Source organism: Balaenoptera ricei, chromosome 17, assembly GCF_028023285.1.
Source record: "Balaenoptera ricei isolate mBalRic1 chromosome 17, mBalRic1.hap2, whole genome shotgun sequence".
NCBI classification, from domain to species: Eukaryota; Metazoa; Chordata; class Mammalia; order Artiodactyla; family Balaenopteridae; genus Balaenoptera; species Balaenoptera ricei.
In genome coordinates, this window is record NC_082655.1 from 80,156,468 (window position 1) to 80,182,545 (window position 26,078).

General features: G+C 44.6%; 1 protein-coding gene and 1 long non-coding RNA gene across 5 annotated transcripts in view; one reads left to right on the plus strand and one right to left on the minus strand.

The window, feature by feature from the left end:
- Positions 1–720: 720 nt before the first annotated feature.
- On the minus strand, positions 721–2,098 carry LOC132352057 (uncharacterized). The gene is made up of 2 exons (XR_009498571.1): positions 1,243–2,098; positions 721–1,071 (listed from the first exon to the last, which is right to left on the minus strand). It is a non-coding gene; the product is annotated as an uncharacterized LOC132352057 (long non-coding RNA).
- Positions 2,099–2,168: 70 nt separating this feature from the next.
- RB1CC1 (RB1 inducible coiled-coil 1) overlaps positions 2,169–26,078 on the plus strand; it is an 81,249-nt gene continuing 57,339 nt past the window's right edge. For 2 of the 4 annotated variants that reach the window (XR_009498570.1, XM_059902379.1), the window contains exons 1-4: positions 2,169–2,507; positions 21,280–21,400; positions 22,384–22,510; positions 22,681–22,851. Coding sequence is in view for 3 of the 4 variants with exons in the window: in XM_059902379.1 (XP_059758362.1) it covers positions 21,330–21,400; positions 22,384–22,510; positions 22,681–22,851 (369 nt within the window). In the remaining variant the exon portion in view is untranslated. The remainder of the gene's footprint in view (positions 2,508–21,279; positions 21,401–22,383; positions 22,511–22,680; positions 22,852–26,078) is intronic. The other 2 variants (XM_059902380.1, XM_059902382.1) reach the window with 1 other exon arrangement.

Genomic DNA, 26,078 nt, shown 5'->3' on the forward strand with positions numbered 1-26,078 from the left:
TTTTGCCCTCATGGGAAATCTATCAAAGGGCCTAAAATGTTTATCAAATTAACGAAGTAATGTGATGAGGACAAGATCAAGTCTCTTATCTCTGCGCCCATAGCACCTTATATTTTCATCATTTGCATCCGTATTATAATTACTTGAGAATTTGGAAGAGGTCCAAGTAAAAGAACAGATTTAAGAGCCAAGAGGGAGACACTACAAAGGGAAGGGGGAGAAAAAAAGATTTAAAAATGTAAAAGGGCAAACGGTTTAGAAAGTTCAAATTAAGTCTCAGCATTGGCCATTTAATGCAATAATTTGCGGGTCCTTATTAATCTGCAATTTCAGCAAGAAAAGTACAGTTGGCAAAAATGAGACTCTGGATCGACGACTTCCTATCAAGAAGCTTGGTTGAGAAGCAATGCTGCATGAGGATTGTTTGTTCTTGTTTTCATTTATTAAGGGAGAGGGCAGAGGGTTTTCAATATCCTTGGTTTGAAGGAAAATGTGACTTACTGAGAACTATTATGGACACACGCAGCATCAGGAAACTGTAACTGTTTTCTCTAGACAGCTAGATATATGTCAAAAAACTAATGTTGATACATTTTCACTTATCACTAGGAAAGGACATGAGGCATATAAACTTACTATTTACACTCTGGAGAAGAGGAAGAAGAGGATTGAATTAGGTTTTGTTTTGTTTTTTTCCTCCAAATAAAGAAGTCAGGCAAGTAACATTTAAAACATTTTATTTAATAGATTATCATTGGCATAGTCCAGTCATGATTTTACATTCTACGGTGTATTTAATTTGTACTGATGAACGTCATTGATAACTAAGAGGAAGGTCAAGCACCAATATATTCTTTAGAGGCCTAATCCTGTGCTCCGCTTGCTAATTTTCTGGCTGAATCCCTTCTGACCACTTTCTTTATGCTGGTTACTATGCTGTGCCTGATAAAATCAGCTCCTTTCTTCATCTCGCCAGTTCACACCTTCCCCCAAGGCATAACAACGGTTTAGCCTCTTAATTTTCAGTTCCCTGCAGTAGTACCTTGTTGGGGTGGTGTAATAAAACTCCATCTTTAAAAAAAAAAAAAAAAAAGTAAAAATGACTCGCCAAAGACAAGACCTCTCCAGGATCGGCAGGAGTGTAAACCTAAGAATCAAGCGGTAACACGTGTTGGCCCGTCTCAGCCAAAACTTTCAGATACCGGATCAGCGCGATGGAAACTGAAAATCCGTAATGCTTACCAGCTGTTCGACGTTTTTTTTCAGTTTCCACCATTACAAACGAAGGAGCGCAGGTTTCGCTTGCCGTAGCGTGTGTTCTGCTTGGGCGCCCTCGAAAAGGGTGCTGACACGCCTCTTTACGCAATCGGAACTCAAAAGCCCTCTAGTGACTCAGCGGCAGCACCTCCAAGCTGTTACTCATACCAGATATTCCTGGACCTAACAGGAAGCCTAGAAGTCTTACGTATTACTCTACCTGCAACTCCAGCTCCTCAGACTTGAATACTTGCGCGCTGCGGCTCCCAGACATTGACCGTGACTCACCGTCTTCCCAGCATCAGGACCCCCGACACTGCTTTCCTTAGGGGGCTCGTGCTAACCCACTAGAGAGCTCAGGCTCGAGCTGAAAAATGGGGTGGACGTGGCGCTTTCGACCTCCTCCCCACCGACCCAGCCTTGACTGCCTTCTTTCCCTTCCCTGATCTGAGCCTGTGCCGCCAGCGCCTGCAGGCTTGCCAGGCCCCTGGCCGGCGGCCTGCAAGCCCGGCGGGGGGACACGCAGCCCCCCGCCCCGGCGCCCCGTCCCCTCACGGGCCCTGGGCCGGTGGCGGGCGCCCAGGGGCCGCGACAGGCCGAGGGGGCCGAGCTCGTCCGCCCGGGCTAACCCAGGATTCGGTGGGTCGGCGAGCGCAGGCCCACCCGCTGGAGCGGAGAAGGTCAGGCTCACCTTGGGGCAGTGGCGCCCGGACAGCGGCCGGCACCGCCCCGGGCCGCCCAGCGGAGTCTCCCGGGTCACGCTAGGACGCCAGGGCCCCGAGCTGGGCAGCACCAGCACGGGCAACAGCACCAGGCGGAGCCGGGGCCGACCCTTCCCGGCGGCCCGCCGACTTCCGGACCTGCGCGGAGCCGCCCTGCGCCCGCCGCGCCGCCCCTCCCCCGCCCGCTTCCCGGCGTGCCCCGCGCAGGAAGGGCCGGAGTCGACAATAACAAACCCGCGGCGGCCGTGTCCGCGGCCCTGCCGAGCCCGGCGCTGCCTCGGCTCCCCGTCGCCCGGCCCCTCGGCTCTAACCGGCCGCGGCCCGCCCTCCCCCGGCCCCCGACCCAGAGCCGAGGGGCCTGCCCGTCCCCGCCGCCCGGAGGCGGCGGCCCCGGCCGCGGCGGTTGTGTCGGTTGGCGGCACCGATGGACGGTTGGTAGCAGCCGCCGAGGACGAGGCGGCGGCGGAAGATGGTGCCGGGAGCCGCGGGCCCTGCTGCTGCCGCCGGAGGAGGAGGAGGCTCTGCCCGGTGAGTGCGGCGTCCTGCCCTTCGGGCGCGGCCCAGGGAGCGGGTGCCCGGGCGGGGGAGGCGGGGGCGGGCGGCTCCGCGGAGGCCTGTGCAGCTCCGGCCTCCCGGTGCCTCCCGCCGGCGTCGGGAGCGCCGGGGCCCAGGGACGCACCCTCGCCGCCGCCGCCGCCGGGCTGGGCCCCGAGGTGTCAGGCTCGGAGGCCGGACGGGGCGAGGGTCCCAGACGCGGCTCCGTCCCGCGGCGGAGCGCGAGGCTCCCCCGAGGGCACCGTGCGGATAAAGTTACTCCCGGGAATGACTCAGCCTCCGCCGCCCCGCGGGCGGGCGCGGGACGGGGCGCGGGTGCGGGTTTCACAGCTTCCGCGGCCGGAGCCGGACGGCCCTCGTGGGTGGGTCATCGCCGCCGTGCCTCCCACTGCCTGCCGCGCGCGCTGCGTTCGTTGTAGATGGTTTCGTGCCCGCGTCCCCTCCGTCTGAAGTGTAGTCGCCCCGCGGGGCCCTGGGCCGGCGCAGGTGCCCGCTGTTGATAAAGAGGCGCGTTGCTGCGAGACCCGGAGCCGGAGAGGAGCGTCCGCCAGGCAGGGAGCAATGATTTGGGCCGCAGGAGCAGGGCCTAACCGCCGTTTTGTATAGTTTCTAGGTTTTCGTGTGTGGGTGGTGCTTGTGTGCTTTCTCCCGCGGGTGGGAAGGTGAGTCGCTTAGGAGCCGGGTACTCAGTTTAAGCAGACAGCCTGTTTGCTGAAGCATCTCGCTGTTGTATGTCCGTATTTGATGTAAGCAGCGCCCTTCCGACCCTGACGTTACTATGAGGAGCAGCCGGGGTCCCCTGAGGAAGGTGGCTGACTTGATCCGGAAGGAGACCCTTGCTGGCGACGTGAAGACCTCTTTTTCCTTTCTGTTTTTAATGTTGCCACAACAGAATATGGTCTGGATGAACACATTTTCTCAGCAACATTTTCGTGTTTAATATTGTGTTTGAAACCTAGAGGTTTAGAAAAGAGATGCTTTCTGTTGATAAATGTTTGTGTTGGCAAATGCCTGTTGATGGACATCGGACATGGAGTCAGACCACGGTTTTAAAAAGTAATTTTATTTCGTCTGTTTGGAACCTTTTATGTTAGTCACAGTTAGGATTAGTTTGGGGCCTGATTCTCATATGGTGATGTTGGATGACAGGGAAGGCGAGGAGATGAAACTCTTGTCTCTGAGGACAGTGTCTTTTGGCCCTTGCCGACAAGCACAGGGTCGGAACACATGGCAGATTTGACTCCTAGCAAATGAAGTTCACTAAGTCAGGAGGGCAGAGGGCCCAAGACCTTTGTTTTTGAAAAGCCACACTTCTGAACTTAAAATTTTTATTATGTAAGCTTGAGGAGCTTTTATTTAGCCTCTGATTTTGAGACTGTCTTTAATTCTCATGCATTCAAGCAAATGTTTGAACACCTGCCCTATGCTTTACTTTGCAGCTGTATCTAACCCTTCAAAAACAGTAGTGGGTAGTGAAATTTTCTCATTCAGGTAATGCTGTCTGTAACCCCAGTTAAGCTTTCTGTGTTCAGAAAATACTGGCTCAGACAACTCAGGTAAAAATCTAGCAGCCCCTTTCCACGCACACTCATTTAGATGGTTATTCTTTTCTTACCGAGGCAGACAGTTGAACCAGTTACTGCAAGGAATACGGGAATGTTGTTCGATATTGTTTTTGCCTTTTAAAAGGAAAGAAAATTGAAGTCCTGTATACAGTCAATCACTATTTAAGCATTAATTGGAAATCTGAAGGAAAGACCCAAGAGAAGTGAGGAAGCTGACTGTGAGACTGTCTGGGGAAAGAAGGAATTGTAACTGCAAAGGCTCTGAGGACCTGGGCGTGTACGGGGAAAGGGGGGAAGGTTGCTGAGGTGGGTGGGACGAGTGAGGGGAGGCTAGTAGGAGCCTGTGGTGACAGCAGAGGCTCTACAGATACTCAGGTTTCGGGGCTCTGAGTAAGGAGAGTAGCGTACTCTAAGCCCCACGTGCAAAGGCACAGAGGTTTGTTCAGTAAACCTGGCAGAGCTGGGAAGCAGCTTGGGCTGAGAGTCATTCCTTTGCTCTTGAAATGTTAAACCCCAGCAGGACCCAGTTAGCTCCAGCAACACGAGCAGTGAACAAAAGGAACTTTATATGTAAGCTTTGTATACAAGGTTGTAGGAAATGGTGAAACACCGTAAGTTTTCAGGAAGATAAATCGCAAACGCAGACTGCTCTGAGATGCTGAAGCAGACACAGTGCTGGCGGAGCAGACAGTGGAGTGCTGGGTTGAAGATTCCACACTTGCTGCCTCTACGTAGTGATGAAAAGGATGCTCGTTCTCATTATTACGTGACTCTGATTCTTCCATATTGGGGACCTAGTGAGGCTAATTTGTCTGTAGCCTGGACCCCTTGTGCGGGGCCCTGGGAGGGGGCCTTTCTTCCATGGCTCGGTGAAGTTGCTGTTCGGTTAAATCTCTCTGCAGGTACGGTGCTGGAGCGCTGCAAGGGTCCCTTCCTGCGTCGGTTAGTGTCTGCTTTTCACAGCCGTCCAGTGGGGACCCAGAGGGTTACGCAGTGTCTCCCCGCAACCGCCCCCCTCTCCCGATTTTGCTCTCTCTCGAATTCTCATATTTTATTGGCTTGTAATTACGCTAAGAGACGAAATAATGGTGACTCCCCCTCCTTTGGTTGCTGGTTCAGGACTATTTGCATCATGTTTTCCTTCATGTGCCGCACATAACTGGTTAGTAACCAGCAGAATATCGAAATGTTAGTCGCATCAGTACAGTACCTGTTCACGTTTCCATGGCTGTTTTAGCCATTATACTGCAAATTCCAGATGTGCACATCCTTTTCTGATATTGCTGTATATTTACATATAGTCTTGGTTTAATAGAATGAAACTAATTCAACATTTGCTGTAAAAGATAGTTTTGGTTCCATTTCTTTACTCTTAGTATCTATTATAAAATGAAGCATAGAACTAGAAAATTTTGCTGTAGATACTATTGTATGAGACTTCAGAGTTTAAAAAAGAAACAATTCGTTTTTAAAGAAGGTGTCATAAGTCGATCTTGATGTTTCAGAATTGTACTACGCACAGCCCTGGATTTAACATCATCACGACGACACTAATACAGAAAAAACGGTTGTGGCTTCCATGGTGGGTATTTGGAGGCCGGAGAGCTATTTTGTAGCAGACTGACTTAAATTCATTTTAATGGTTATTCTGAGAATCTATCAAATGACACATGAAAATTTTTTAAATGTATTAAGGATGAAATCGAATGATACTCTCTATCGGGACTAATTTTTTAGACTGTGTATTTACTAATATTTCCAATTCCAAATTATCTTTAAGTCATGTGTTTTACGCAGTTTTTTTGAGTGTCAGGACACCACGGTGTGTAATACATTTATATGTACTGGTATGGAAAGATTCCCATGATATTATATTATTCAACTCAAACAAATTGCACGTATGCGTGATGTTATCTCAGTTTTGAGAAACCAGACTGTCCACACAGAGGCATGTACTTCGTGTACACGTAGGAAAAACCCGAAGGACCTCCTCCACGCTGCTGAGAGTATGCCTCTTGCCTCCGTTCCTGTCTGTCGTGCTGCCCTTCGATCAGGTGGCCTGTCAAGTTGCAGGCAAGGCATTCATTTAGGACGCCCTGGACCTTTATGGAAAGGTTCTCTCTCGGGGAGTGTAAGGAAGATGGCTGACCTACTCTTCTTTCCTTCTTTTTCTCTTTTTCTTTTCTTCTCTTCTTGGCAGAGAAAGAGGAGGATCAGATGGGAATAAATCTGATCTGGAGAGGTTGAAGCCCAGTTTGCAGTCCCTGGGTAACGCGGACAACTCCATTTGTGGTGAACGTTACTAGTTTCATTGATGTAGCACCCGTGGCCCTCACTGAGGTCCACCTGCTGAATTACAGTTTGCACAATTGCAGATCAGGAGTTTCCCTAATCCTTGTTCTTCATGAAGCTTTTGGTCCACCTTGTCGGGCGTCATGCACATTTCCTGTGTTCTGCTAGACTTGAAAGCAACTTGCGGGTCTGTGTACTCCCAGCACCTGGCATAGTGTCTGGCTTATGTCGGGTGTTCAGTAAAAGTAGGGTGAATGATGACTGGCTGTGTTCAGTTTGGGAGGGCAGAGTTGTTGTCTGGGGCTTTCCCCTTGGTCTCCCCAAGTAGGGAAGCTGATTCTGAGTTTTGAATGGATTAGACCGGTTGACAGTAAGCTGGAGTGACTGACCTGATCATTGTGGTGGTAAAATCTCTCAAAGAGGAAATTACAAATTAATCTCCAATGATAAATGATAGACACTTTTTTGTGAGTATGAGAGATGCTTTCTTTTTTTTATGGGCGTGAAAGTACAATTGTAACACCTGTATGTCTGGGAATAAATGCAGTGGAATCAGTATTTTTAAAAATACGTCTCTCCTTTCCCCTTCATTTATAGCTGACTTTATCCCAGGAGGATCCAGAAGAAACAGATGTCCTTTCATGATGGGAGATTATCCCCCCCTGCAATAAGATAATTCACACCACTTGATAGTTAGTGAAGAGCTCTGTAAGTTCAAGGCAGGGAAGGGAAGACTGTGGGCCACCTGTGACTAGGGAAGACTTCCCAGAAGGGCTTTTTTTTTTTTTTAAAGATTTTTTAAAAATTATTTATTTATTTTTGGCTGCCTCAGGTCTTAGTTGCAGTGCACGGGCTTCTCTCTAGTTGCGGCCTGCAGGTTTTCTCTCTCTGGTTGTGGCGCGTGGGCTCTGTAGTTTGCGGCACGCGGGCTCAGTAGTTGTGACACAATGGGCTTAGTTGCCCCACGGCATGTGGGATCTTTGTTACCAGGGATCGAACCCGCGTCCTCTGCATTGCAAGGTGGATTTTTTTTTACCACGGGACCACCAGGGAAGTACCCAGAAGGGCTTTTGACCACAGTTGGATGAGTAAAGTTCAGATGAGCCGAAATGGGGCGAGTATTTTATCTGGTAAGACTATGTATAGATAAAGTGAGAGTGTGGGTTTCGTGTAGGAGAGTAGCTGGAGATACTTTTAAGAAAGACAAACTGGGGTTGATAATGAAGTCCTAGAATGTTGAAGATTACTTAAAATTACAATTGGCTCCATGTTAGAAGCTTTTATTATATTTCTTACACCATAATCTGAAATGCATTTTTGCTTTCCCTCTCATACACTCTGCAGAAGGTATGATTTCAGTTCATAAACTGATGTGCAGAGGTTCACTGAGAGTGGGAGAGTTGGCACTCAAATACAGGTGACTCTTGCCATTTTAATGCTAATCTAGCTTTAGGCCAGAGCTGGTGGATTCACACGTTTGACGCGGCAGGCAGAAGACGAAGCTCAGGGAGACTGTCTGTGCACCGAACCGGGTCCTGCACCCAGGTCACAGGTGTCAGGGCACGGTGGCCGCTGGTGTGCTAGCTGCTCTGGCAGCAGTGGGGCTCCGGGTGGAGGGGCGAGGCGGCTTTGCCCGCAGTGGTTGTAAGTGGAGGGCGTGTTCAGGAAGGGCTGGAGCAGGATGAGGAGAGCTTCCAGGCTCTAAAAGAAGGATTATGTCGTTGGAAAATGAGGGGTTGGATTATAAAGGGAAAAAGGGATAGGGTTTAGACAGAAGTAACTGAAGTCTTGGGTGGCAGAACCATCGTTTTGTTCACAAAAGCACTTAGGGAATAGCTTTAAAGGAAAAGCACTGAGTTGAGATGTAGATGTGCTGAGTTTGAGGAACAGTGTGGTCTCTGACTGGAGACAGCAGCGGCCGGGCGCTGGTCCTGAGCTGAGGACAGAGGTTTGGGAGAGTTCACTGTCTTGCCCTCGGTTTGCATAACCCTCCTGTATATGTGTAGTTTCTTCTCGACATTCTCACAACCTGTGAGTTGGGAAGTCTCCTTCCTTTTTGTATCAGAATAATTCAGGTTAGTTGAGGTCCATCAGCATCACACAGTCGGTGGTGGGGACAGGACTTGCATATAGGTCTTCTGACCCGTGATCTCACGTTCTTTTCACAGTTCTCTTCTCCCTCTTATGTGCACATCAAGACAGTGAATGAAACTTGAATGGCCATCTAGGGAAGTGTGCAGAGTAAGCAGGGTGGGTCTCCCTGGGGCCCCGACTGGGGGCCAGCCTGGGACCAGCAGGTGGGGAGGGTTGTCTTGTCTCTTAGCTGGACCAGCTCTTCTAGGGCAGTATCTTCAGGTCCTTTATTTCTTTGGAATGTGTAGAGTGTTGTCTTTTTTTCTTTTTCAAAATGGAAGCAAGTATTTTTAACCCCAGATTATAAATGTGATTTTAAGGACACCAGAGAGCATGAAAGTCCTGCGTCCAGAGATAGCCTTTGTTAAAAACATTGATGTTAAGTTGTTCCAAACTTTTTTAATGCTTGTGTCTGTGTATATATCCCTCAGTATTAGTTAATAAAATAAAAATAAAATCCACAAACAGAATCACATGATATATTCTGTAACTTGCTTTCTGTAACGAAATGATAGATATATCACTAATCGATGGGTCTAGATCTAATGAACATTTTTAAATGTCTGAGTAATGTCACATTATATAGTTGCACTGTAATTTATTTGACCGGCACCTGTGATAGTCATTGTTCTGATGTTTAATTGTTAATAACAGTGTAATGGAAATCATTGAATATATACCTTTGTACACTTGCCTGGGTACCTGCTTCCGATACCTTTCAAGAAGTGGAATTTCTGCTTTGCACATTTTAAATTTTGGTGCATATCGCCAGATTAAATCTCCTTAAAAGTTACACCAATTTATATTCTTGTCAGAACTGTGCCAGTGTGCTCACTGTTACCTTGTCAGCAGTTTTATTCGTTAATCATTAATGGATGGTAATCTGAAGTGTAAAAACGGGATTTAAATAGACTTTGTTTTTCAGCATGCTGTGGATAACCATTTAGTATAAGACTTTGAACAGTTTTTACTTTCTCGCAGTTTGGATTTTTCCTATTGTGTGTCTATGTGTATGTGTTTGAAGATATGTTTGAATCTCTTCTGTTCCATGTGTTATCTATTAATGGGCCAGAATCCTAGTTTTAATTGCTGTTACAGTATGTCTGATGTGTTTTGATCAATGTTCTTTCCTACAATGTCTCAATATATGTACAGCAGGCTGGTAAGTTATATTCTCAACTGATAGAAACTAAAGACAGTGTTTATGCAAAGGGCCACATAATTTTAAGAAAATTTTGTGTTAGTGGTTGAGTTACTAATCATTTGATTTTTTTAAAAATCTAATATGGGCTTATTTTCTTTCTTTTTTAAAAAAAAGTTATTTTTATTTTTGGCTGCATTGGGTCTTCATTGCTGCGTGCAGGCTTTCTCTAGTTGCGGCAAGCGGGGGCTACTCTTCGTTGTAGCGTGCGGGCTTCTCACTGCAGTGGCTTCTCTTGTTGCGGAGCCCGGGCTGTAGGCGTGCGGGCTTCAGTAGTTGTGGCACGTGGGCTCAGTAGTTGTGGCACGTGGGTTCGGTAGTTGTGGCTTGCGGGCTATAACCCGCAGGCTCAGTAGTTGTGGCCCACGGGCTTAGTTGCTCCGCGGCATGTGGGATCTTCCCGGACCAGGGATTGAACCCACGTCCCCTGCATTGGCAGGCGGATTCTTACCCACTGCGCTACCAGGGAAGCCCCTGACCCTTTGGTTTTAATTTAGAATTGCGTTGTGTTAACTTGTGTAATATTGAGTATGATTTCATTTTGTAGAAATTAAGAAAAAGTTTATATAAAAAATGAACATGCCAAATTTTAGAAAATCTTGACTGGTGGAAAGTAATGTTACATTATGAACTAAGCTTATATTTTATATGAGGCACATAAAGTTAGTTTCTAATTCCTTCAGCAGCAGTTGGCTTCTGTGTTGGTACTTTATAATTAATTGCATGTAAGGAAGGATGTCTGTGACCTCTTTGCTTACAAAATGGAGGCAATGAAATGATAGGACCAAGGGCACGAAAGGTGAAGCTTATTCCTCCCTGTTCAGGAGGTCAGCGTAAACGGCGTGCAGCTCTATGTAGCGAGCTGTAGAAATGCGATGCTGGAGTGTCAGTCCAAGGAATTTAGATGACTGAGTAGATGTTATCAAGCGTTTTTAGTTTGGGGAGAAGCACAGTGACATTCAAATGAGACCTAAGATTGCGTAATTGGTGATGTTCTCCAAGATGGCTTTGACATGACCACTGCGGGTAGAAGGAGCTGAGCTAGGCTGTTGGCCCAGGTGTGCAGTAGTAGCGCTGAGTTAGATCGCTTCCTGGGAGTAAAGTGGACAGAGGGGCGCACAGACTTGGGGCTGTTAGGTCTGCGCCAGGGAGTACTTCTTCACATAAGACATGTTAAACCAAACTGATCACCACTGGTAAAACCAAAGAGGTGGGTAGGAGCGGTAGTTATAAAGAGGAGGATATGTTTAAGGTAGAGGTGATTATTACTGTTTTGGTTTTTTATTAAGGAACCTAGGAATATGTTGGCTGCTAAAGAAACTACCAAAAATTAGCTACTTGGGTGTGATCTCTCTCTGTTACTATTTGAACTCTGCTTTGTCATTTACTTAACGGCTAGTAGTGGAGTTTTTGTTAGTGAGGACCTATTCACTCAACAGATAATCTTGAGTACTTTGTGTTATGTCACAAGATATTTCCTGTCCCTGGGCAGCATTTTGGAGTATTTACTGTGGAGTTGGCAGTGTGCTGAATGTGCTCTTTTGCGGGGATTATTTTACTTGTTTTCCACAAAAGCGGTATGAGGCAGGTATTGCTAATATCCCTACTTGACAGGTTAGGAAATGGAAATTTAGATGGATGTGCACTGATGAGGACGTTGAGGTTTTTTGTGTTTTTAACTCTGTTTACTTGACAGTGAAGCCATGTGGCTCATGGATTGGCTGGAGAAGATGTAACTCAGTAAAATTTTATAACTTTGATTTAGATTAAACAAGATTGGTCTTTATATAGGTCTTACGACATTTCTTTTAAAATAATTTAAAATATTAGCATGAATAAATATATTTTGTTCAGTCTGTTACCCTTTTTAGAACATTTAACTTTATAACCCATACTTTTCAGTTAGAATCTGACCAGAGCTTTTATTTCGCTCACATACAGATTCCTATTTCCATTCCCTTTTTATTGTGTCCAGTCTGCAGATTATGAAAAAAATAAAATTAAATGTAGAAATAAAACCTTTCCTCTACCAAACAAACTTACCTTGCTGTGAAGCAGTGACATGACCACCTAAAAATTAGTAATACAAGGTTGAAGTAACAGCTCAAGATAGAAATAGATTGTTTTAAAGGACTTTAGTCTTAGAGGAGCTAAGGTAAAGGAGAGAGAACTTGAGATCAGTCAGCTTTATGAGGAAATGCAGGTGGTGGAAAAGCAGGGGTCTCTGTGATACGCCTTGGCTTGGACTGGGACAGAGTGCTTGCGTGAGAGTCACGGGACATCTTTCTCGTTTACTGTTTGTTTCACATCTGGCTCTTTGAATTGTTAGTTACATCTTGTTACCCCCGCAAGATCGTACACACTTCAGGACAGAGACTCAGTTTTGTCTGTTTCCATGTACACAAAATTTACCGTATAGAACCTCCCTCGAGTAGGTCGGCCCTGTGGGTGTTGTCCAGGGCGTCTTTCCTCTCAGGGCAGTGACAGCTTTGGGGAACGGGAACTCTTAACTCAGAAGTAATTTCATTTTTCTTGTCTGTAGTTTGAGAATAAGAAAGCCTGGATTGACCTTTGTACTGTACATCGATCAGGTGTTGGTGCACAATGGAAGTCTGGTTTGTATGTTCCTGTATGTTCATGCTTACTTGTAGGAAGTTATGATTTTCGTTGCACTGGCAGTTGTTACTGTTGCTTCTAGGCAGTGAAGCATAATGTTTTTGCCTTGCCGTGGACACAGTGGCCACAGAGTCCCTCTGTACAGGCATTATTTGTATATTTTGCTCATTTTCATGGATTGGCTGCAAATATGATATGCTGAGAGCTGATAGGAGATGCTGGGTCCAGACTTACTTGAAAGTGGGATGAAGACTGCCTTCGAGAAATTATGGAAAAGAAAATTTCTTAGCTCTGTCTTACCACAGTGAAAGGCTGCTCCAAAAGTGTTTCAGTGACTTGTATCCATCAGCGTGAGAAAGGATGACCAAAATGTGTGGGGGGAATTAAGTTTTTGTCCAGCATGAACGGTGGGAGATCAGGTTCATAATTTCTGGTGTGCGTGTAACCCTCGCACAGGCATATGTGTCATTTTGTTCAGTAGTTACCACATGGCCAATCTTGCTTCATGTATGTTTCCCCCCCTCACTTCCCCTTGTCTCACTACTTTGATCTTGTAAAATTTGAAGAACAGATATGCCCCCGATAGCTCTGCAAGGTAGGTATTATCTCTGCTTTTGAGATGAGAGAGGTGTGTGTTTATTAAAGTTTTACTTACCTATCCCAGGAACACCGGTTGCTTTTCAGGAAGGTCATAATTATTTATAGTAGATTCCCACCTATAATATATGAATGCTGAATGTCTTGTGTGCTTTAGTAATTACCAGTATTTTGCTGATCTTATTTATCCCCCTGTCTAGCTAAACTCTCTCCTCCCTCCCTCTCTTCCTTCCTTCTTTCATTTGTTTTTGCTAGACTATTTTAGAACATCTCAACTGTCATTTTACACATGAATTTTTTTAGAACTAATTGTTTTTTACAACTAATATTTTATAACCAGAATGCTATTATCATCCAAAAAGAGGAATCGTAATTCTTTTTTTTTTAGTTAATTAATTTATTTATTTTTGGCTTCGCTGGGTCTTCATTGCTGCGCGCGGGCTTTCTCTAGTTGCGGCGAGCGGGGGCTGCTCTTCCTTGTGGTGCGCGGGCTTCTCACTGCGGTGGCTTCTCTTGTTGCGGAGCATGGGCTCTAGGTGTGTGGGCTTCAGTAGTTGTGGCTCGCGGGCTCTAGGCGCGTGGGCTCAGTAGTTGTGGCGCATGGGCTCAGTAGTTGTGGCGCATGGGCTTACTTGCTCCACGGCATGTGGGATCTTCCCAGACCAGGGCTCGAACCCGTGTCCCCTGCATTGGCAGGCGGATTCTTAACCACTGCGCCACCAGGGAAGCCCTGTGCATTGGTTTAGTCGAAGCTGGACTTAGATGGGGTGGTCCTCACAAGACCGCTCTCACTTGGGATACCAGCCACAGGTTTGGTGGTGCCCAGGACCACCCTCACTTCGGACCAGCTGACTGCAAAGTCAGGCGTTCCCCAAGCTCACAGAATTCAGGAAAGTGCTGTGCTTATGATTACAGTTCTTTTACAGTGAAAGGATGCACATTAAGATGAAAAGCAGCCAGAGGCAGATCCGCACGGAGGGGAGTCTGGAAGGGCTCCAGGTGCTGAGCTCTGGTGGTGCCCTCCACGGGGTTGAGGGAGGCTCCGTGCTGCCCTCTCTGCCGCAGCACAGAGTGTGGCGCCCTGCGGCTTACCCGAGTCGTTGGGCAGAGTTGTAACTGGGGCTTCATCACCTAGCGTCCCGTGGCTGGCCTTTAGTCTCTGGCTGCTCCTGGAGGCCAGACACACGTCTTTATTCCCCATTTCCTCTGGGGATCGGGACTGATGCCGTGTTTCCCAGCTGTACGCACAGTTGAAGGAATAAAACAGAAAAGAGCGAGCGTACATGTTGGAATTGCTTTTACTTAAAAATAATGTGCTTTTTTTTTTCTTCTTCTTCTTCTTTTGCTATTCTTTCTGAAAGTAGGTATCATGGAGTTTGTGTTTAGATACAAAATTTTCATGTTGCCCACTAGGATGTAGGCTTTATGAGAGAAGGCAATTTTATCATATTGTTTTCTCTTTATTCCCAAAGCCAAGAAAATGCCTAGGATGTACTAGAGCCTCAGGTGAAGTTTTATTGAATGAATGTTATTCGTTGACCTGGGTTCAAGGCCCTGGAACGTTTATTTACTAAGTTTCTGCCTTCGGCAAGTTGAGGAACCTCTGAGTCTTTTTGTTCATTTGCGGAGGGGGGCAGTAATACTCTAGATGCCGTACACGTTGTGAGAAGCGAGGGAAGGGACGCTGAGCGTAATGACCGGCACGCGGTGCCTCGCTCCGTAAGTGCTAGCGGCGACCATTTCACGTGCCGTCTCCTCAGGACGGTGGGATAGACGGCATCTGTGGTCCTGGCAGCCAGCAGCCTGACGTTTGCACGCAGACCCTCCGTGCTTGGACCCCGGAAACGGGGACTGACCCCACCAGCTGGGTTTTCTGCACGCTCTTCAGGGGAGGCCCTTGGTGCGGGCTGACGGCGAGAATGCGGAGTGAAGATTCGGAAGGGGGCTCTGGTTCACGCTGCCGGTTTGATGGCTGCAAACCGTAGTCAGGGGATGAAAACATGGGACATCCTATCAGGGCGGGTGGGCTTCGGAGCTGTTGAAATGAGCTGAACGCACAGCGATGGGGCCAAGTGTGCCGATACAGTGGAGTGGAGTTCTGCTGAGTTCCGGAGCCACTGACGTCAAAACTATCCTTGAAATTGGCTGCATGGCTCATCAGGTGTGCAGACCGACTCAGTCTCAGATAAGTTTTGTTCAGGTTTTTGTCGGCGTTGTGAACGACTGCAGGTCACAGGTTGAGCTGCGGCTTTGGGTGAGCACCCAGAGAAGACTGGTGTTTGTTTGAAGGACACAGGAGCTGCTGCAGCTTGTCAGAGTTTCTCTCATTTGCTGCAGGTGTTGTGGAGGAGGGCGGCGACACTGAGGTCGTCGCTAATCTCTGATGCTCCTGATTGACTGAGAGTGAGGTCGTGAAAAGGAAAAGGAAAGATGGAGTGTTCCAGATTGAAGGAGATTAAATAGATTTTACAGCTAAATGCCGCATATGGTCCTGAGTTGGATCTTGTATTGGGAGAAAAAAACTTTAAAGAATATTATTGGGGCAGTAATTTGAATATTGACTGTGGATTAGATAAACAGTAGTGATCAGTGATTTGATAAATGTACTTTGATTATGTAGAAGAAAATCCTTGCTGTTAGGAAATACACATTCTGAAATATTTATGGGTAAAGAGACATTCTATTCTGTCTTCAGATTACTCTCATAGTTCAGAAAAAACGTATCTAATATTTGTATGTATCTAAAGAGAGAGAGGAAGAAGGAAAGAAAACCGTGCGCATAGCATGAACTGGTGCAAAGGGTGAAACAGTGGAGCACAGTGGGTGAACCTGGGCAAAGGGCAGAAGGGAGGTTTTTGTACTATTTTCATTAGCTTTTTTCTTATGTGTGAAACTATATCAAAACAAAAAAGATAAATAATGTTGAAAAGGAAACAAAAAAAGAAAACTTAGAATAATATAGTGATTGTTATAGACTTTATGTTTAGTCTCAGAGAAATGCTGTGTCTTCCTGTGGTGCTTTCCCCACCTTCCCAAGACAGGCTTCCTCTCACCCACTGCGACCCTGTCTAAATGGACCCACACAGAGGCCTGCTGCCATCACCCCAACCTAAAGTAGGTCCTCCTTCCTGCCCACTCTTCGTTCATTGTAATAATCACAACTTACATCATGTTTGCTTTCTTCTTGCTTGATGCCTTTTTCTCCCTCAAGGCGGTGGACTCCATCGGGGCAAAGACCGTATCTATTCTGTTCACAGAATTCCCAGTCCTGGCACATAAGTTTGTAGGCGTTGGTTGGATTTGGATGAATGAATGAATGAGTGAGTGAAAGAATGAATCATCTCCGCCACCAGTGTTATTATACTTCTGTTTTTGTCACATACTTCAGCTGCATAATCTGTCGTGAAACAAGATGGCTCCTCTTCACCTGTAAGATAAAGTTTGTGCATTCACTGACATTTTTTTTTTTTAATTTATTTTTATATTTATTTTTGGCTGTGTTGGGTCTTTGTTTCTGTGCGAGGGCTTTCTCTAGTTGCGGCGAGCGGGGGCCACTCTTCATTGCGGTGCGCAGGCCTCTCACTATCGCAGCCTCTCTTGTTGCAGAGCACAGGCTCCAGACTCACAGGCTCAGTAGTTGTGGCTCACGGGCCTAGTTGCTCCGCGGCATGTGGGATCTTCCCAGACCAGGGCTCGAACCCGTGTGCCCTGCATTGGCAGGCAGATTCTCAACCACTGCGCCACCAGGGAAGCCCAGTTCACTGACATTTTTTAACTAATTCGCCCCTTTATCCATGAAACCTTCATTGACTGCAGTCATGTGATCCTCTGCTTAATCTCTAGTTTCCTCTCTTATAACAGCTCAGGTCTGCATCCTTTTTCTCGGGATGCACCCTCTGGCTACTCTTTTCTTGTCAATCTGAGTGCCTTTCGTGTTTCCCTATCACCCTCTACACACTTCTTAGACAGTATTGCGATTATGGTCATTCTGCCTACTTTTCCTGGTGGCAGATGTTACGTTTTTTCCCATTGTCTTTATATCTTCAATGCTCAGCCCTTGAACGTACAGAATCTGCGTATGCTGAGTACGTTTCTCGAGTGCTTGTCTTAGGCATCGCATTGGATGTTTATATATATATCGTGTTGCTTAATTTTTAAGCTCACTGGATAAGATGAGCTTCCATTTTTTCTGGTAATTGAGGTTCACAGAAGTTCTGGGACTGTGCTGGTCTTATTTACTGTTACATCCCACGTCTAACATAGTCATGGTACGTAGTAGGCAACCTATGCGTGAATGAAGTCAAACTCACAAATAATCAGAGACAGGGTTTACATATAAAATAATGAAATAATATTAGCAAGCATTTGAAAATAGGATGATGGCAAGGATACAGCGACCTTGTTGACTGGGTGCGTTGCCTGAGGAGCATAAATTGGTAAGAGAAGCAAGCCTAACAGCCTTAAAATCTTTGAGTGCTTTGACCCAGCGATTTTACTTCTAGGAATCTACTCTATGGGAATAATCCTAAGCATAAGAAAAAATGTGTACCTGTGAGATTAAAGAACAAAACCCTGGAGATAGTAAATAGACTGTGGTGAATTCACAGGTTGGAATGCTTTTTGGCCATCAATATTGATGTTTATGAAGTATTTGTAATGGTGTGGAAGGATGATTATTAAGTGATGGACAGGTAATTTAGATAAGTCAAGACACACTGGATAATGCTCTGCTATGAAATTCTCATTTCAACTTCCAGTGATTTTTCACATGTTTTTCTCTCACACTACAAGCCCCACAGGGGTGGGCAGGGGACCGTGCTTATTGCTACTACCCAGAGACCCAGCTCTGCAGCTTGGGATGCCCTGATAATCAGCTCTTTATTTATCACTTCCGTCTGTTGGCTTCCTCGTCACTTTCCCTCATTCATTAAAAGATTTGGTTCTACTCTGTAGTGTAACAGGAGCATATCTCTTTGTATAAGTTAGGTATCTGTTTAGTTGGGCTGAGCCACTGGGGTTGCATTTGTAGGGTAGTTGCATCGCCCACAATCGGTAGTGGGGCGAGTGTGTTGGTGGTGGGTGAAATGCAGCCTTACTTATCCTTGGTGGAGATAAAGAACCTGTGGTCAGTGCCACGCATGTGACTTCTTAGCAGTCTTCACAAGGATATAGAATAATCCTTTACTGGTGTAAGATTAATGGTTCATTTTATTGAGAAGGTATTTTAGAGCTAGTTCCCAGGAGTACAGGGTCCTTGCTTTAAAGAAGCTTGCCGTTCAGTAGAGGTGAGAACTCTGCAAAGAAACATCACAATATATGCAGCGTAGAAGCGCACGTGGAGTACATAGTCAGCACAGCTAATGGCAGGACTGTGTGATTACCTCTGTGAAAGACTGTGTGGGGGCGGGGCAGGGGGAGGGTGGTCACAGCAGACAGAGGAAGGAGGCTCTAGGCCGGGGGGCAGCCCTCACGAAGGCTCAGAGACTCGACAGGGCTAGTTTTGTTCAGGAAGTTAGGCAGGGTGGTATCTGGGAGCGACAAGCTGGGGAGGGCTGGGGAGGGCTGGGGAGGGCTGGGGAGGGCTGGGGAGGCTGAGGGTGGAGAGGAAGAAGCCACGCAGCCTCTGCTGTTTTCCTGGATGTTGTCATCGTGGTTAGAGACTCGAGAAGATGGAATTGGACGGTCTGGGTTTGAGTCCTCACTCATTAACGTGTGACATTACTGAAGCCCTTAATTCTTAGCTTCCTTGTCTATAAAGTGAGGATGATGATAGTCTCTACCGTAAAGGATTCTTGTGAGGATCCAATGAAAACGTTTCATTTAGTAAAGCGTTTAGAACAGTCGCCTGGGACATAGTAAACACTGGTAAACGGTGGCCGCTGCCATAAAGGTCATCCTGACCCTGGTAGGTGTTGGGGAGCAGAAGCGCCTGACCACCTGGCGTTGAGAACGGCCTCGCTGAGGGCGGTGGGAGGGTATATGCTGGAGGGGGGGGTCAAGGAGGTGGGGAGCCGGTTGAGAAAGTCCAGAGCCAGTGAGGGCTTGATAAAGCAGTAGCCACAGGAATAGGGGTAGGTAGCGTAGATATCGCATCAGAACCAAGCAGACGTGGACCGTTACTGACGTTTATGGATCTGTGAGGAAGACGAAAGATCTAGGACAGCACGTGAGAGAGTGGGTGAATGTCGGTTCCATCAACAAAGAGAAGCGAACATGAACAGTGAGCGTTTTAGGTGGCAGAGCAGATTCGAGAGGGCTTGTGTAGAGAACTTGGGTCCAGGGCGTGATTCAGGCTGGGTTTGGTCATCAGCAGTGGTGGCTTTGCAGCCCCGGGAGGCGGTGAGGTCCCAGCCGAATGCTGGCGAGGAGGAGGAGGAGGAGGAGCCCAAGACGGGGTTGGGGAGGCGGCCTTGCCCTGCCCAGCACTGCCCTGTGGGGCCCCTGTGATGTTAGTACTGTGTCACCTGTCGCTGAGGAAGAGGTTACCACGATCTTCGCTGTTTAAAACAGCACAGACCTGTTATTTCACGTTTGTGGGCGCGGCTTGGCGGGGTCCTCTGCTTCACGGTCTCTCACAAGACTCCAGTGAAGGTCTCAGCCCGGGTGGGTCTTGTCGGAGGCTCAGCAGGAAGGATCTGCTTCTGAGAGCTCGCTGTGGTTGTCAGGAACCGGCTGGTTCCTTGCAGGCTGTTGGACTGATGCCCTCAGCTTCTTGCTGGCTGTTGGCTTCGGTTTCTTGCCACGTGGGCCTCTCCGTATGACAGCGCGTTCCACGGAAGCTGGTAAGAGGGAGGTCACAGTCCTGAGTAGTCATCATGTAAGTGACACCCCATCACCTTGGCCGAATCTCAGTGGTTAAAACAGATCACAGGCTCCACCCACGTCCAAGGGGACTTGGGGAAGCAGAGGCGCTGGCTCAGAGGCCCAGTGCTACGGGCACCATTTTATTCCTGTCTTACAAAAGAAGAAACTGAAACAGTTAAGCATACAAGTAATGGGACCGTTATATTTTAAGGACTGAAAAATGGCTCTACGCTTTGACAGTGTTGGGGAGTTCTTTGGGGACTTTTGTTTGGTGTCTTTTTAATGCAGTGGTGTAGGTCAAGGTCATATGCTTGTGGTTGAGTGAATGTGCAGGTAGGAAGAGAAGCTGAGTAGAGATTACTCTTTCAGAAGGTAATGTTAAAAGGAAGAGCACTTAACCGTTTTTGTAGTCACACTGAATTATTTCTCTCTATAATCAGAAATTTTTCTTTTCCAGTTCACTGAGTTTAACCAGTAATGCCATTCAGTTGCCAATATCAAGCAAAGCAAACATAAGCCACTTTTAATCTGCTTTTTAAGAAAAGTGGTAAAATCCTTTTCACAGTGCCTGACGGTAAGTCACAGTTCCTGCCTTCGTAACGGAGTTTTGATCTAATGCATTTAAAATAGCGATTTTGGAAACATTAATTTTAAAGCCTTATTTGCTTTTTTCTTCTTCCCTCATAATTCTGCTCTAAGCTTATGTGGAGAGAGCATAAAGAAAGATAACTACTAGTTTCTGGAAATTTATTTATCATCATCTTTCATCACTTACATTGATATTGGGGATTTTTACCTCCAATTGTTAAAAATAAAACGCTAGCTCTTGACATCTGTCCCTTTTACTTATAGATGAGGAAGCTTTATTTTATATACGGGGTTTTGACTTGCACAACTAGGTGATGGCAGGGTTGCTTTAAATATTCTGATTTCCAGACCTGGGCACTTCCTGCTGTTCCACAAAGTGATGGACTGTTAGGGCCAGAGTTTCTTACGTGAAGTGTTTCTAACTCAGCGTGGAGGTGAACTCAAGAGTAAGAGGCACCTGGTGGAAGGAATAGGGACTGACTCTGTCCCTCCTATTGCAAGTGGTGGCTCTTCTTATTTGCTGTTAGTAAGTTTAACCTTAAGACTTTTTCACTGTTACAAGGAAGAAGCAGGGGAAGAACTTTTGGACCAAGTTAGGAAGATGTTGGACCAAATTTTTAATTTTAATTTTTCTTCTTAATGTAAGGTGGTCCATGAGAACAGTGTGAAATATACACCAAACTGTTCTAACTACTGTCCTCTTTTCTTCCTCAGAACAAATTATTTTTCTTTATGATAGAAGTTACGCTTCTCATTAGCCTCATTACTGTTCATTTTTGTTTTTTAAGCAACAAGTTTACTGAATTGTCCAGTTAGCCGTTCTAGACATCAAAACCTATTCTGTTTTTTTGTTGCTTATGTAGTATAACTGTGCTCTGTCTTACGTGAGCATAATTGTCTTTGTACTTGCATTTGTAAATTGACCACTTTTCTTGTCTGTTTCTTTCAGTAATCGTTATCAGAGTGAGGTATAAGCTCACAGAATCCAGAGAAATCATCATGAAGTTGTATGTATTTCTGGTGAACACTGGAACCACCCTGACATTTGACACTGAACTTACAGTGCAAACGTGAGCTGGGTTTCATTGATTCTCATCAGTTTTGCATTTTGTACATGTAAAAAGTTAAAGATTTGATTTTTGAGAATACTATTCCTTCATTAAATAAGAGTAGCAATATGGCAAGTCTTAACTTTTTCATCCTCAGCATGTTACGTATACAGTTGTCGTCTTCCTCTAAAGTGCTAATGATAAATTTGTTAAGTTGTGCTTTGTTCTGTTTGCGTGACTATATTTTTCAGAGTAAACATACTGATTTCAAACCAAAGCAGTCGAATAGAAGTAAGTTTTCATAGTTGGTTGCTCTTCTGAGTTTCACAGGACGCTGCTGAGGGGGTTATTGCTAGCTACATAAACCAGCACGTACCGGTCCTGTGGTTTTTCGTCATTGTTTTTACTATTTTATGTGAATAAAGTCAATAGTGTTTGTTTTGTTTGTTAATGATAGAGTAAAATTTTGAATTAATCTTTTTTTTTAATGGAATTATGAGATTATTTTTTTGAAAGTTCTAGTATAAAATCTGATTTGACCTGTAAAGGAATGGTTTTTTGAAAGATTAGGAAAAGGAAGCAATTTTCATATGGTGTAGACTTCATGTGTTTCGTGTAATGTGATGTGGAGATTTTAACACACATCCTTTGTTCTGAGGATTTTAACAGACCTCTTGCTAATTTGAGCATGTTCCTTTGCTACGTTATATAAAGATGACAAAAATAAATGTTTCTGCTGCCTGCATTTCATAGACTCACTTTTAGGTGTGGCACACGGGTGATCGTTGACCTTCTGGTTATTTATGATTGGCTGGTTGATTATGGAATCCAGCTGCAGAAACAAGAAGCTTGTAGTTTTTGCTACTGTTTTTGGGGAAATTTTTAGAGTGAAGTTCATTTATCTGTCAGGTATTTTTACGTAGTGCCACTTGGATAATGAAGAGAGTTGTCATGGGGCAAATGTAAATAGCTGCTGTCTTGGCCCCCTGCCCCCCCCTTTAAAGTGTGGCAGACCTGAAGCACGCCGTCCACAGCAAGTACAAGATCGCTGTTCAGCACCAGGTGCTGGTGGTCAACGGGGGAGAGTGCATGGCCGCGGACCGGAGAGTGTGCACCTACAGCGCCGGGACGGTAGGTGTCCAGGGCCTTTCCTTCCGTGCACACGCACGCCAGCTTCACGGAGGGGCTCGGGGCTCGTGGTCGCAAGGAATGTGTATCTGGTTGGTGTATGGAGGGCAGTGTGCACGTTCAGTATTTGTAACATTTTACTTCTTTTTTTTTTTGCATTTTTACTTCTATAGGACACAAATCCAATTTTTCTTTTTAACAAGGAAATGATCTTATCTGAACGTCTACCTGCTATTCCTAAAACTACCTTTTCAACAGAAAATGACATGGAAATAAAAGTTGAAGAGTCCCTTATGATGCCTGCAGTTTTTCACACTGTTGCTTCAAGGACACAACTTGCAGTGGTAATTGTAATATTTATTTATACCAGTTTAAAATTAAAAATTGGCATTATTTAACAGAATGATGTCTTATTCACATGCTTGGTAATGTTTTTGTGGCCATTATTAGCTTACTAGGCATTGGCGAATGATCTAACAAATTGATTGCTTCTAAAAGCATTCAAATCTCGGGCTTCCCTGGTGGCGCAGTGGTTAAGAATCCGCCTGCCAACGCCAGGGACACGGGTTTGAGCCCTGGTCCGGGAAGATCCCACATGCCACGGAGCAGCTAAGCCCATGCGCCACAACTACTGAAGCCCATGTGCCTAGAGCCCATGCTCCGCAACAAGAGAAGCCACCGCAGTGAGAAGCCCACGCACGCAACGAAGAGTAGCCCCTGCTCGCCGCAACTAGAGAAAGCCCGTGCAGCAACAAAGACACAATGCAGCCAAAAATTAATAAATAAAAAATAAATAAATTTATTAAAAAATTTTAAAAAAGCATTCAAATCTAAATAGCAGAGTAGTCTAAATTATAGAAGAAGCATGCCAAAATCATGAAAAATAACAAACTTTGAAAAAATATTTTGTGATTACTTTGTCTGGTTTTTAGATTTCAGGCGTGTGCTTTGTTAGTCATCCTATGTTTGCAAACAGTTACAAGATCTTAGAGTAGAACAACTGTCTTAAATATGGTTTGTTTACTCTTTCCTAGATGATGGTGTGCAGATAATGACTTTAGGGCATTGCTTTGATCAGTGCACTACCTGTGTTTGAGTAGGCAGACATAGGCACAGAGAGCTTAAAGAACTCTTAAGATTGCAACTGTTTCTCTCATATCCATACTTAGGTCCTGGAGGGGCGCCCGGTTTCCTCCTAATACGCACCTCTTGTGTTGCTGCCTGCAGTCCCCATGCGCTGCTTCCCAGTCATTTGGTTCATGTTTTGTTTTTGTTTTTTTGTGTTTGTTTTTGACTTGCTGGTACTTTACTGTAACACTGGCTATAAGCTATCAGTAGTGGGACACATTTTGCTTTCAGACATAAAAAAAAAATGTTATCTTTTAGAATCAACTGAAAAAGAGTACTTACCTTTTATAAAAATAATGAAATAAACTATTAAGTAGTAATATTTGCGTTTTTAAAGAAATATCAGCAGGTTGTTTTAATGTAGTACATACATTTGTGAAACTATACCATTTTTCACACAGGATACAACGTACAAAGAGAATAACCCCATCTTTCTGGAATATGCTTAATAAACATTAAAGAGTCTGGAAATGATTTTTAGAAAGCAAAATTATTTTTAAAAAGACAAACTCTGTAAACTGAATTTATGTAATAGAGTCCTTCAGATTTCTGATTATTGGTCTATAAATAAATTAATAAAACAAATAAAGATAGGTTACACAGTTGCATGCCACTTAAAAAGCAATAGTTTTGATTTAATTGAAAAATATAGATACTACATGCTAATAGAAAAGTGTAATATTAGATATAAAAATTATAGGCTAACCAAATAGGATGTATAATTGTTAAGTGATTAGAGTAAGAAATCAAAAGAACAAATAAAACTTGATAAAAAGATTTAAAAATCAAACAGATGAAATGAGAGAGAGGATTAGTGTAGCAGTAAACAGTCTTTGCAGTATCTAGTGATGCCAGGTGACAAGTTAAAGAATTGTAAAGGTTTCATCCAGGCATGGATTAAGTCAAGTAGGAAAGAGAAGGGGGTATAAATAGTAGCAGAGAAGAGCTAGGAATGGAGTTCCTTAAACTAGCAAAAATCTGGATAGGATATAATAGAAATAATAAAGTGAATACTAAACATAAAATAGTGAGATTAATATAGTCTAGTATTTGGTTATTAATTAGCCAACTTTTCTCTTATTAAAAGAAAGTTTATGGTATGATCAAAACAAAACAACTATGCCATCACAAGAAATACTGCTAAAACAGGTTGCTAAAGTATGAGAAGAAAGATATGCATGGAACTAGTAGATAGTGGTTGTTAAAAGCATTAAACAGAAAAAAGTGAAATTGATAATAAAAGATTTAATTTATGAAAAAGGCAAGCCACATCTGTATTTGCCTATCAACACAGGCTAAATATAACAATATTAATCCCAGGAGAACTTCTAATATAATGACGTACGTCAGTGTTCATAGCAAATGGTGGAAACAGCTCAAATGTCCAGTGGATGGATACACAAAATGCAGTATATTCGTACAGTGGGATATCATTCCGCCTTCAACAGGAAGGAAATTTGTGGAACGAGCTACAACATGGTGGAACCTTGAAGACAGTATACTAAGTGAAATAAGCCAGACACGAAAGGACAAATAGCGTATCATTCCAATTATATGAGGTCTCTAGAATAGTCAAATTCATAGAGACAGACTAGAGAACAGATGTTACCAGGGGCTGAGGAGTGAGGGGAATGTTGAGTTAATTGTTTAATGGATGCAGAGTTCCAGTTGGGGATGATGAAAGAATCCTGGAGATACGGGTGGTGGTGATGGTTGCCCAGCAACGTGAATGAGTTCATGGTACTGAGCCATACACTTGAAGATGGGTTAAAACGGTAAAATTTACGTGTGTTTCACCACAAAAATTTGTTTAAGGGAGATTTTAATACATTTCTCTCATAATCAAAAAGATCTTGTGGACTAGATTGAATTCTCTGAATCCTAAAAATATAGAATATACTTTTTTTTTATAGATAAAAACCCAGAAGAGTATCAAAAGACTAATATATTAATAGCAAAAAGCAGATGTTATAGGGATGCAAGGATGGTTCAATATTTGGAAATGTATTAATATAATTAATTGCCTCAATCACTAATACTTTACAGGAGAAAACACAGCACGTCATATTAATGTTGTCTGGAAGAGGCATGTGTTAAAATTCAGCAGTTGTTCCTAATAAATTAAATAGCCCTAGAAGGGAGCAAAATAAATGTAACACAGACTTGACCAAATATAAAAAGATAATCAGCTTTCAAGTAAGTGAAAAGCTAGAGTCACTTGCATAAATCAGAATAAACGTGTTCAGTATTCTTTTGGAACGTCTGAGAAATTTACTGAAATAAAAAAAGTAAGTAAGTGGTGAAGTTAATGGAAAAGAAGCGAAAAACATCCATTTTAGGTGATATGATTGCATATTTGGGAAATTTGAGAGAATTTAATAAAAACCCACTGGAAGGAATTGTAAGGTTGATTGGGTGTTTCATAAATATATAAACATCATTC